The 13,261-nt window shown below is 42.4% G+C and overlaps 1 protein-coding gene across 2 annotated transcripts in view; it reads right to left on the bottom strand.

The window, feature by feature from the left end:
* Positions 1-866: 866 nt before the first annotated feature.
* Positions 867-13,261, bottom strand: part of LOC117937723 (kinesin-1 heavy chain-like) — a 27,802-nt gene continuing 15,407 nt past the window's right edge. Inside the window, exons 13-26 of one of the 2 annotated variants that reach the window (XM_034861898.1) lie at positions 13,084-13,152; positions 12,005-12,211; positions 11,764-11,907; positions 9,976-10,164; positions 9,151-9,268; positions 7,677-7,747; positions 7,043-7,152; positions 6,840-6,941; positions 6,697-6,757; positions 5,641-5,712; positions 3,067-3,171; positions 2,480-2,687; positions 1,681-1,798; positions 867-1,101 (exon numbers count right to left, since the gene is read on the bottom strand). In XM_034861898.1, the coding sequence (XP_034717789.1) occupies positions 1,095-1,101; positions 1,681-1,798; positions 2,480-2,687; positions 3,067-3,171; positions 5,641-5,712; positions 6,697-6,757; positions 6,840-6,941; positions 7,043-7,152; positions 7,677-7,747; positions 9,151-9,268; positions 9,976-10,164; positions 11,764-11,907; positions 12,005-12,211; positions 13,084-13,152 (1,581 nt within the window). In that variant the 3' untranslated portion in view covers positions 867-1,094. The remainder of the gene's footprint in view (positions 1,102-1,680; positions 1,799-2,479; positions 2,688-3,066; positions 3,172-5,640; positions 5,713-6,696; positions 6,758-6,839; positions 6,942-7,042; positions 7,153-7,676; positions 7,748-9,150; positions 9,269-9,975; positions 10,165-11,763; positions 11,908-12,004; positions 12,212-13,083; positions 13,153-13,261) is intronic. The other variant, XM_034861899.1, reaches the window with a different exon arrangement.

Genomic DNA, 13,261 nt, shown 5'->3' with positions numbered 1-13,261 from the left:
TATAATAAAACCATTTTGTATGGGGAAAATGTTTTAAATTCCACCTGGCCAATGTGGAGATGTGAGACACATCGCTGCTGTAAAATAAGGTTGACCTAAAACACATGGTTCACATTCTTCTTCCAACCGGACTTGGAACCTTCTAGCAGTTCCTTCGTTGGTTCAGGCTGCGCTGCTTGTCAATGTTGTGACTTTAGACAATACCAGGACACAGTTTAAAACCAAATTATGCTAACATGCTGAGAAATCCACTTATGTTTTCTAGGCACTGTACATGTAAAGTGCTATATTATATTGTATTGTAGTATACCATATTTGTCTTGTAATCTGTATTGAATTGCCTTTTTTTGTGTTTACTTTCTGTTGCTACATATTTTCCCATGCAATGCCTGGATAATCTTCTTCTGTAACATAAGAATTTCCCAATTTGGGATCAATAAATTACATCCATCCGCCCATCCCTCCCTCTACCCATCCATCCTTCCATTCCTACATCCCTCCCTACCTCCACCCATCCATCCTTCCATTCCTACATCCCTCCCTACCTCCACCCGTCCACCCTTCCATTCCTCCCTTCCTCCACCTATCCATCCCTACCTCTATCCATCCCTCCCTCCACCCACCCATCCCTCCCACCATTCCTTCCTCCCTTCCTCCACCTATCCATCCCTACCTCCCTCCACCCATCCATTCTTCCATTCATCCATCCCTCCCTCGTCCCGTCCACCCATCCCTCCCTCCCTCCCTACACCATCCATCCCTAAACCTATCCATCCATCCCTCCCTCCCTCTCTCCAATCATCCCTACATTCATCCCTCCCTCCACCCGTCCACCCATCCCTCCCTCCCTCCATCCACCCATCCATCCCCTGTGACATAATGTGTTAAATTTGCGAGGCACTAAGGTCCGGTTGTCTTACAGAGCCAGAGGCTTGAAGGACTGAACAGTACATGCCATTCTTATGTACACACTTCTATGTACACACTTTGATGTTGGCAGAAGGGTGCAGTGGTTCCATGTGAAAGTTCAGTATTTGGGAATGAAAAGGTCTCTGGGTTTGAAGCTTTGGCTAGCTGTTTGTTGGGCTTCATCCTCAGGGGCTGTAGGGGAAAGCAGAAGAGAAAAGGAATGGAAAGGAATTTACATGTTCTCTTACCTGGATAAGGACTACATACTGTAAGAAAACAAATTTAAAATCTCAGGTCTTTAGGTCTTTGGCAAATCATAAGGGAGTAATTCTGTATACTAAGGCTATATTTACACCAGAATATCTCATCAACATTCTGGTATACTGGGCATGCGCATGCCGGATTAAACAGGATGCAGCAATATTTACTCCGTCCGTTGCTGATAGTTGCCATGGTATCATTATTAGCTTAGTCTCAGAGAACGAGATGTCACGACCCAATCAGGCGGAGAAAGGTCGGCGTCTGTGTTGCTGTTGCCAAAGGTCTCAGTTTGCAGCTGTTGAGACTGCAACACAACTCCGCTGATTCCAAACCAATGTCCCGAAGAGTTTTCTCTGGTTTAGGGGCTTGGAAATGCCAAAGCAGTGGGAATGCAAGGTGTCAACGTAGCAAAAGATTTTGGTTTTTAAACCAAAATGTAGCAATGCTAACGTAGCCTTACTTCAGCTACAATGGAGCAGCCGCTCTGAGGAGTGTGTATTCTTCTCTCACCTGTTGTTGCCTCCTCCCTTGATGCCGGCTGGCAGGATGTTCTGGATGAGGTTGGACCTGTTGACGCTGGGGTTCAAGGGAGAGGCTGCCGGCAGCTGGCCTGGCCGGATGGGCTTGGCTGGGACACGGAGAGATAACATGAGCCACATTCAGAGAGCAGTTTGAGGAGTCACATGTTATCCGGAGTGCACATACAGTTATATTTCTACATTTGAATTTAAAGGAAACAAAAGACCTAGAAGACGTAAGCTTGAACTTTAAAGGTAGGTGTATATTTGAAATTTAGACAGAGCAAAGCTAGCTGTTTCTTAGTGTATATCGACGACGTTCCACTTCCGGGATTGCTTAGGTGCCCATGTCCCTCTTTTAAGTCGGATGTCCGCTTCCTTCCTCTTTCTTTGTTATGGCGTTCTAACCTCCTGTGGATTTCTGAGGACTATGGTTAACTGCTCCTCAGATCTCTGCAGGGTTACTCCAGACAGCTAGCTAGACTATCTGTCACATCTGAGTTTTCTCTCACACGACTAAAACTACTTTTGAACACACACACGTTCCACCAAAACATCTTTCTTCCTGAGGCTATTTTGCAGAGGCAACGTCGTGGTGTGTGGAGCTTAGCACTGCACGAGACGATTGTTTAAAGGTCTAAAGAAACGCCAGTAAGCTCCCATCCTGGAATGCTGCCAGACCCTCCTCCGCAGCGCCGTGACGGAAGGTCTGGCAATGCGAGCCTACCACATATTATTTTAAACATTGTGCAAGATATATGCAGTATGTGTGTCTATGTGTGTTCACCAACCTATGGAGGCTCTCCTGCCCATGTTTTTGGGCTTGACAGCGTCCTTAATGCGCCCCATCTCCTCCTCGTAGCGCTTTCGGTCGTGAGCTGCGTTCTCTTTGGCCTCCCGCAGAGCCGCCTCCAGGGCTTTGACCCGCTCAGCGGTGGCCCGCAGGCGCTTCTCGAGTTTAGGCAGCTCGCCGCGGAGGTCAGCGTTGTCCCGTAGCAGCTACAGAGATAACGGATAACACAAAGAGTTGCAAGGTAACCCTATGTAGTAGTAAATAAATAAATAATGTGTTAATTTCAACTAAAACTAGAGTTGTGATTGTTGATAAAGTGGTAAGTTGAAGCAAAGCAACTATCTGTCAACTTTACGATGTTAAAATGTCTGTTTCTTTACATGGAGTCTGGTGCATTTAGAGATAGTGATCTCAGGGATGTTTTTATGTTCAAAAGAAGGACCTTATTTTTCAGGAGAAAGATCGACCTCTTCGAGAGTTTGAGGAAAGGGAGTAGAACATTTAGACACAGAATCTGTTGAAAGGCACCTACAGGGTTATTTCAGGTACAGTAGGAAGCACTGTGCTAATTGTGTGTTTTTTTACCTGCTTGTGAACTTTGGTGAGCTGCGCGAGGTTGCTCTCCAGGAAGCAGATCTTCTGTCTCTGGGCAGCGCTGCCCTCTATGTCATCTGAGTCCACCTGAGCCTTCTAATGAAGAACAACACACAGCTTTATCGGTAAAGCAGGGGTCTTCAACTTTATAAGCAAAGGACCCCTTAACTGAAAGACAGACGGAGCAGGGACCCCTACTACATATTTCGTATGAAACTGAGTTGCATTTCATACTGTGCCTTCAATAACGTGTGGGCCTAAGTTTTTATACATACATTTTTAGTGTAAAGAATACTAAGCTAATAAAATAAGAATTGTTATTGTTGGCAGGATTTTATGAAATCATGTCTTAATTTAAAATATACATGTGTAAGAGTGAACCCTTGGGATGGATCGTATCTGTGGATCTTAGTGACTACCTTACTTATGGGCTTATGGGCTGGTAAGACTTTTTTGTAACGCTGATTTACATTTGCTAATGATATATTGGATTCATATTAAGATATTTACATTTTCCTCAAATTTTCCAAAAAATTACAATAATGTGGCAGATCTCTGCTGTTTATGGCTGCACATTCTATCTCTAGCTATGTTTCCATAGCAATATTGAGTGAAAAATGCCTTATGGAATCAGTAAAATTCAATGGGATTTCATAAATATCGACTCAAAGAAAATACGTTCGGTCTCATTGGATTTATATTTTTGTAATAAACGCTGATGGAAACGTTATTTGACAAATCAATATAAATTGTGATTAAGTTTTCAAGTTTTATTTAAGCCCAGTATTCCCGCTCCGTTTGCACACATGGTGGACGTCAACAAAGACAGATGGAAGTGGATGGACGAGGAGACAAGAGACTTTTTGAATTTAATTTATGAGCAAAATATAATGTCTATTTTAGATAGCAAAAAACTAAGAAATGCCATAATTTATTAGGAACTCGCAAAGGAAATGGCCGATAAAGGGAGGGAAAAATAAAAACCAAGTTGCATCTGCATCATCATAGCGATGTGTTGAAAGTGTTGTTGTTTTCTTATTAGAGCTTGATATTTCCCTATCAGCTGGGACATAAGCACTGTTACAACTTGTCCAACATGGATCATGTGTTGGTAGACGGCGCAATCCATTTTATCTAGAAAAACTTTGTTTGCCAAAGTTCGCTTGAGTGTTGTGCGATTTAGTGCGAAAATTAATCAAAACACCTTAAAATGTCTCAAATCAATTCAATATACCAATTTGATCGCAAAACAGCATGTGACGTCGTTACACACAGGTTTTTATTGGCTTTAAGGCCGTTGGATGGAAACACACTTTCACCAGCTTTATTCGCATGAGTTTTTTTTACCGTACTTCAGATAATTCGATTGACAAGTGGATGAAAACATAGCTAGCACTTAGCCCATGCAATGAGAAGCTCCTCTTTTTATGTCTGTTAATTATTCAGTGGCATGTTTTCATACAAAAAGGAGCTGTACACATATAATGAGAGCTGAATATTGGATGAGTGCATTGTTATATTTTATGTAGTCTTAAAGTTGGTGTTTTCATTGCCCATTTCCATTTAAAAGGGTTGTTAATTTGGTTCTTCTTGTTAATTAGAGCGCAACATAGTCAAGTCTTATTAAATACAATCTAATGAAACATAATTTTCCACAAAATGGAGGCTTGTTAAGATGCTCAAGGGCTACTAGCTTTGGGAAACCACTAGCCACAGTGGCTGGTGAGTAAAAATGTAATGTCAAGCCCTTCTTGCAACGTATCCCAAAAGACACTTAGAGATTTTGTGAGTAAGTTAAAAAGAATAACAGTAGACAACTTTAAAATGTAACTGTCCTTTTTTAGAGGTGCATTTTGTAATTAATTCAATGTTCAATTTGTTCAATAAAAGAATGTTGGAAATTAATTATTTTCGATTTACAAACACTAAAAGCAATTTGCTGTATTTTAGCAGAATAGAGGCAGAACTGAGAACACTTCCATCCCTCCATCCATTATCCATTATCCATCATCCATCCATCCATCCATTTACCTGTGCACAACTGATTTGTTGCATTTAGTTTGTCGAACCCAGTGTCAAAAAAGAAAGGCTGTAACCAAAACGCCTGAATCCAAAGCCTCCTATTTGTGGATTAATGAGACGATAATCAGCAGATTTGGGACGTGTACAACACCGTGGCATAGTCTCTGTCCTCCTGCTTTGCCTTTGTTTAGCTCATCAAGCCTCAGCCTGAGGGCTGGAGATGAGCGCCACGCTGAGAGCCCGGGTCCCTAATTTACAGCTGCTACCTTTTGAAGAATCAGATGGCCTACTTATTACGCACACTTTCTGTTGTGTTCCCTGGATTCATTAAAATTTCATCACGGTGCAGCCGGTGCTATGGCTCGGTTTGTCTCATTCCTGGTAAGTGTTGTGGTCGGGGCAACACACGCTCATGTGATATTGCACTAGCTAAGAGATTAAATCAAACATTAAACAGATAACAGGAGGATAATTACAGCGGCAGTGTGCCGTGAGCAGCTTCTAGAGAACAGAGGGATATGTACATACTGTTCGGGATTTTACCTTTTTGACTCGAGTGAACAAGTCTTGGACAAAAAGCCTCCTGAGGTTGTGGAGTGTCTGCAGCTCTCGGGCCTGTGTGACAGCAAGCAAACCCAATTCATAGAAGAAGACAACCAGTTTTTAGAGATATTAAAGGGTTGGTATAATTACACCCAGATTTTGAAATATCCTTGCTTGTGGCACTGTTGCCGCGAACAGGATGCAATGTAAGCCTATGGGGCAAATACGCACCTATGTCAAGTAAAAGTGCAGTTTTTGGCACTGACTGATTGTTTTACCGTTTTTAGTATACTCTCTTATGTCAGTTTTCCAGAGTAAATGGGACACTGTTTCTGGATCGAGTTCTTCTAACTGAATTTTTTAATATGTCACTAAGTCAACTCTTAAATTGAAAAAATTACTCAAATCCTTCTTTTTTTTTCCTAATTCAAAGGGTAACTTTTTCAACCTAGACCTTATTTTCCTATGTTTTTGTGTGAAAGTGACTGATGGGAACAACAATCTTTGAAACTGGTCCAGTTATAAGGGAGAACTCTGTGATCAGCAGCAGTGAACAAAGCTGCAATGTAACCCTATAGGGCAAATGTGCAAACAATAAGAAAACAATACTTTTAGTGTGAATAGAGCCAGCATATTTTCGTATGTAAATCGATGTATTATGTGTTTATTTCAACTAAAACTAGAGTTGTGATTGTTAAAAAGTGGAAAGATGAACCAAAACAGCTTTTATAGTTTTAATTTGTGTCTGATGTCTTTGAATTAAAAAAAGAAAGAAAAACGTGTATTTTATGAAGATGAAATGGCTGTTCATTTAATGGAGTCTGGTGGATTTAGGGATAGCGATCTCAGGGATGTTGTCATGTTTAACAGAGGGACCTTACTCTTTAACAGAAAGGTCGACCTCCTTAGAAAGCCTTTCCAAAAGGTTATCAGCAGACGTCTCGCTTAATATTAAACCAATGTCAAAGATTGTTGCTTCCATCAGTCACTAAGACACAAAAACAATAGTTACCCTTTAATTGAATACAGATTAAAATGGACATGGCAATAACTGACCACAGTCTCTTCAAGTCCCTTCAGGTCTTGTTTGGCCTGCTCCCGCCTGTCCTGCATCACCCTGCACAATGTAAAATAGATGTACGTTAATGCAGGTAGCATAATGGGAAACCGTGCCCCCTAACTCTACGCAGAGACATTACGTGAGCTCCTGCAGCTGGCGGCTCTTCTCCTGGTCGGCAGCCTTGAGCTTCTCGTGCTCCACCCTCAGCCTCTCCTGCTCCAGCACGATCTTCTGGTTCAGACTGCACACATGTTGGTAATGGTCACAGTATCAGTGTCAGTATGTAACTCTTTATATTCAACATTCAGAGAGAGAGAGGTGTTTTCTAATGTTGTGTCTCACTCCTGTAGCTCTGTCATGAGTTTATCCTTGTTGTCCAGCTCGTCTCTCAGGCTGCTGATCTGTTTCTGATGGTTCTCCCTGTGGGTCTGGATCTGCATCTCCACAGCTTCCTGAACACAAACACACACACACACACACACACACACGCATACGAACGCACACATACACGCACGCACACACACACATACATACCCATACATACATACACTCACAAACACACACGCACGCACAGACACAAACAAACAAACGCATACACACATACACACGCACGCACAGACACACACACACAAACACATACGCACAAGCACATACACACGCACATGTATAAACACACACACACATGTTTAGTGCGACAGTGGCGAGGAAAAACTTCCTTTTAGAGAGAAACCTCAGACAGACTCAGGCTCTTAGTGGGGCGGACATTTGACGGTGCCGGTTTGGGGTGTGATGAACAGCAGCAATTATGGTGACAATAAAGATAATGGAACTATGACTAGAAATAGTAGTTCAGGGTGTGGCTGGGCATAACAGGGCATAGAAAAAAATAGCTCAGGACTTTTTGGGAAACATAGTTTACTCCATAGGATTATTATGTAAAACAGATGCTGGCAGCTTCAACACTGCCTCATAGTACCTTGACTTCATAGGCAGACTGGATCTCATTCTCCCTCTCCATGGTGTTGACTTTCTCTGGAAGGAGACAAACTGATAAGGTATCACTATCATTCTGCAAATACTGCTACAGCTGCTGCGACATTTACTGTAATAGTCTTGATTATTTAATTGTTGATTAAATGTTGCGCACAACCTCAGCGGTGCACATGGAACAGCGGAGCCCGGGGAATAGCTGTGCCAAGTTTCATCTGATTCAGAATAATTGTTGCCAAGATATTCAACTCTTCCTGTTTTGACTGTTACCTTCACACGCACATTTGTTTAACTATCAAAATTCGACAGAATGTAAACACGTGGAAAATGCATACAATTCATAATGGCAGACTTCTCGTTGGGCGGAGCTAATAAAAGTAAATAGGAAATATGTGATGAGAGCAATGTGTGTACTAAATCTGGTGAAGATCGGAGCAACAATATCCACATTAAAATTAAGTCCTTCCACATGTTAGGGGGCGCTATGGAGCCCGCTTACAGGTATGGGCCAAATCGCTGTACAGTCTCACAAAGCTCCCAGGTGTCTATGTGGGCGCCAATGTTTGAGCGTTTTGGTGCATCCTAAAGTCCTAAAACACCTGTTCATAAAATGGAAAACTTTGCACAAAAACCAAGATGGCCAACTTCCTCTCATGAGGAAAAATAAAATAAAAAATGCTACATAGACTTCAAGATGAGACCTATGTTCCCTCAAAATTTGTATTGTTAACATCTCATTTTTTCCGGATCATGGCGTGCGTCAGGGTGGCGTTATGGAGCCCCTGGCGACGCCCGAGACTGATCACTACAGAACTTTTACCAGGTCTCACATGTGTGCACATTTTTGTGAGTTTTTGTGCATTCTAATTCCCTCAAAAATGTGACGAAGGACTCGGAAAAATAATAATGATAATAATCTGTACAAAAACAACAGGTTCCTCGCACTTTCAGTGAAGATGTCATAGTCAACAATTGTTGTAGTGTTTCAAAAGTCTGTAGCTTCCTGGATTTACCTCACCCATGATTAATTTCATTCAACAGCCACCAGTGACACGGATATACTGTAATAATTTCAACAAATATCATATAGAATAACATTACGTAAAACTGATACTGATTATTATAGAATTTAGCTATAAGCTAAAAAGACGTTAGAAATAACACTTTTACAAATAATGGATTTTTTTTTTAACATTGCTGGATGTTTAAAAAAATAATAATAAAAACCTTACAAAATTCAAAAATATTACAAAGCAAAAACATAAATTTACACCATAAACATGCCAAGAGTGACAGACATCTGACAGGTCTAGCACTGAAAATTGAGCGCACCCTGGGGATCGTGTGGACTCAGTCCAACACATTTTCAACATATCACAACTTAAAAATGCACTCTAGAGAAGCGCATTAAAGGGTTAATGCTGGATTTGTTATACAACAGCACAGTGAGTTATGCTCACCTTGGGCTTTGATCCTGACGATTTCCTCATTGAGAGAGTCCACCGTTTCCTCCAGATGTCTTTTCTTCTGCTCCACATTCTGGAGGGTGTCCATCAGGGACTTGATTTTAGCTTCATGCTGGGAAATGATTATATACTGTAAAACCCCCACAAACGCAGAACAATAATAAGCATAGATATGCACGAAATAAAAACTATTTTGGACTGGGATACATGATATTCTATGTCTGATTGCAGGGACCCTGGTTCCACTCAGCCTAAGATTATTTGTTCTGGGAGATGGGTCAGTCCTAAACAGGATGGATGAGCCCATAAGAAGCTGGGTCCAGACTAGTTTAATGATAGCCAGACACATTCTTTTAAGCAGATGGAAGAATGAAGGGCTGCCCTCTATCCAGGAGTGGGCTTGGCTAGGGTAGCGGTGTTTAAAAAAAAAGGTTTTGCCAGACTGGATGTCTATATGAGAAAATGAGGAAAGAGCCTGAACTCTCTGGAGGGCTCCTAAGAAGCTTTGTGCTGGAGAGAGACGTGTATGAAATAAAATGTATTTGGTTTAGTGTCTATCTTGTCAACATTTTGTTGTATGGTAATATTGTAGTCACTGTGTCATCTATTCTTCATTTGTGTTTGGGTGGGTGGTGACGACGAAGGGGGGGGGGAGATACGTTCATGTTGCGAATTGTAAATTGTTTAAAAAAAACGTGTCAACTTGTTGAGCTGCTTGATTGATTGATAACCACATATAACCACAACTAACCGCCACTATTTGTCACTAGGGTGACAGTATCCATGGCGGCAGAGGCAGCAGTGGTAAGGAGCGGTTACCTGGGAGACACGGAGCTGGCAGGCAACGAGCTCCATCTCCGTCTCATCCATCTTCTGGCTGCTCTCGGCCTTGGAGCTCTCCAGCTGTTTGCTGCGCTTCACCATCGTCTTCACCTCCGACTTCATCTTGCTGATGTAGAGACGCGCCATCGTGAACTCTTCGTCGATTAGACCACTGCTCTCTTGTTGCTGGGAGGGCAGAAGGCAAAGTAACAGTAAATGATGTTTTCTTGGAAATGTACTGTATGTGTGCCCGGATAGCTCAGTTGGTAGAGCGGGCGCCCATGTACAGAGGTTTCCTCCTCGAGGCAGTGGGTCTGGGTTTGACTCTGACATGCGGCCCTTTGCCCCCCCCCCGTCCTGTCCAAAAAGGCCCAAAAATTCGACCCCAAAATCTTAAAAATTTAATTAAAAAAGTACTGTGTATGTCTCTTGTAGAGCTGTAACAATTCCAATATTTTAAATTTCTTTTTTTATTAAACCTGCGGCCACTGCGTTTTTATTTTACAGTTTATGTTATTCTTGATAGACTTACTAACATTTATTTTATTATTAGATTTATTTATATTCATTTAAATTGTTCCAGTACTATCGTACATATTTTATCACTTGTAGCTGACCCTTGGACTGTCACAAAGTAATCTCGCTGTGCTCCACAATGACAATAAAGTGCTACAACTTGAAATTGAAATGAAAAAAGGACTAGTGCAATATTTGTTAAAGGCAAAATGTGCGTCAACAAAGAAGAGTTGAATCTCACTCAATTGTCGCACCGTGTTCCCTTAAGTGTGACTTAAGGTCCTGCGGAGGCTACACGCAGAGCTTTTTCTGTAGCCTACATAAGCGGCCTGAAGTTTATACTTGAGCGTTGGTGTGTGCGTTGATCTCCGAGAGATCTATGAGAATAGCAGGGCCGGGTTGTGTGTGTGTGCGTGGGGAGTGTGTGGTAGAGCGAGTGAGAGAGTGACAGTGATTAGCTTTGTAACGAGTGCCGACTCTAGAGGAACAGTGAGAAAAAACAACGGGTCTCCCCTGTTCTTTCTTACCACGGTGTAGCAGGAAACCGGTAACCCTTGATTTCACGTTGTTTATGGAAAAGGAGAACCAGGAAATGAGTTTGGGGAAATGCAACGCAACCAAGCCACGGCCGAGTGACATGTGCATCGCTGCAACGTGTAGTTATCTTTTCCGAGAGCCGCACATCAGGCTACAGAGTATGTCCGTGTCTCCACGTACTACGGCATAGACTTTACGCTTAAGCATAAATCACGCTTAACAGTGGAAATGGCAGCGAAAATAACAAAAATGTGGATAATTCATCTCAAGACAGACACAGACACAATCTCACACACACACACACACACACACACACACACACACACACAAACACACACACACAAACACACAACGACCAAATGCATGATCCCCTCCAGGCGATAATGACCTAAATGAAAGATAAACTGACAGCAGACATAAATGTATGCTGCAGCCCAACACAAATAAATCCCTAATTTCTTATTATCATTATTATCATTATTAGTATTATTGCCTGGATACTCGCCTGGAAAATGATTCATCCCAAGTGCATACAATTTTAAATTAAAGGAGCATGATGCAAACAATGACTACCAACTGGAAACATGTGGCCGAAAGGAAACATGTTCGGCAGACAGTGGATGTTTCAGCTGCTATGGTAATGTCACAAAAATCATTCTTTCAACAGGCCACGGTTGGTATGCCAATGTGTGAAATTTCTCTTAGTTTATAGTATATTTCTGAATTTGAAACCTTAATGTCGTTGCTCCCCACGGCGATGCCGATCTCGGCCAGGTCTTTGAGTAGTGATGACATCATCTCAGTGAACCTCTTCTTCTGGTGGTTGGTCATCTCCTTCAGCTTCTGGAGTTCAGAGTCAATGGAGGCCAAGGAGCTCTGGTGGGGGAGGGTAACAGACACGCCCGACAAGTTGATCATGTGTAATCAGTGCTATCATTTCCAATGGACTGAGATTTGAAACTTTAAAAAGTACCGATTTCTCGTTCAGTTCCTCACTGAGAGCCTCAAACTCTTGCGCCTTGTCCTCGACTTCCTGACTCTTCAGGTCGTAGTTGAGCGCCAGCTCCTCCAGGGCCTGCAGCACCTCCTTCACCTCCTCCTTGGAGGCTTCGTTCTCCGACAGCAGCCGGTTGAGTTCCGTCTGAAGGGTGTCGTGGTCCCGGCGGGAGGACGCTAAGAGCTACGGGTGTGGATAGGGAAGGAAGAAGAAGACAAGACTAATGCTCAGCCTAGGAAGAGAAGGGGGAGGTGAAATGGGAGTCAAGTTCCTAACAGGATCTACAAAACACATTTCTTTACCAGGATTTTATGTTGATAACGCATTATACCTTTACTGCACAAATTATGATGACAATTATGATGTGTTGTACAATGGGAAGAGTGCAGTTGTGTTACCCAGTGGCAGTCTCTGCATGCAACACGAGCATGTCCATGCAGAATGATGCATAGAATACCAAGCTATTAAAATAATAATTGTTGGCATGATTTTATTAATCGTCTCCTAATGTTAAACATACATGTGGCTCAGTGAATCCTCAGGAGTAACTGTGTCTGTTGATGGCGACCTTAGTGACTACCTTACCTATGGGCCAGAAGGAGTATCATTTATGGTTTTCCCCCATATAGGCAGATCTGTATTTGCTAGTAATATGTTGGATTCATGCTACGGGCCAGTCCTATCATCAATGGGGTTTTTTCACAAATAGTCTGATTAATATTTCATGGTAAGACATTTACAGTAACTCTGAGGACCCCTGTCAAATATCTCTGCTTTAAATAGCAGATATTCAAATTCTCCTCTGGAAAATAAACTATAGCTTATCTTATTGTATATCTGTGCTAATTTTCACTAGCTAAAAAAATGTCTTCAGTCTGTAAGTATCCACTGTTGCTTTCTTGTGGTGAGTTCCAGTCTGACCTCTCCTGTTGGGCTACTAATGGTCTGCTGTCAGATGTCAGACTGGGTTTGTGCTAACAGGAACGGCTGGAGGGCTGAGACGCAGTGGGACAGGGAAGGAAGGGAGAGGGATAGGGAGAGGGAGGTGGTCTCACCTCCTCCTGGTCCAGCATCTGTTGCTTCAACGACATCATCATTTGAGACTGCTGGTTGATCTCTTCGTCCTGGCGGAGGGGGAGGATGGGGGTGGTGGTGGTAGTGTGTGTGTGTGTGTTTTTGTGTGTGTGTGTGTGTGTGTGTGTGTATGTGTGTGTGTGTGTGGGGGGGGGGGGG

The sequence above is a fragment of the Etheostoma cragini genome, chromosome 22 (assembly GCF_013103735.1).
Source record: "Etheostoma cragini isolate CJK2018 chromosome 22, CSU_Ecrag_1.0, whole genome shotgun sequence".
NCBI classification, from domain to species: Eukaryota; Metazoa; Chordata; class Actinopteri; order Perciformes; family Percidae; genus Etheostoma; species Etheostoma cragini.
Note: the sequence above shows the minus strand (reverse complement) of the source record. Positions and strands in the feature narration are given on the sequence as shown.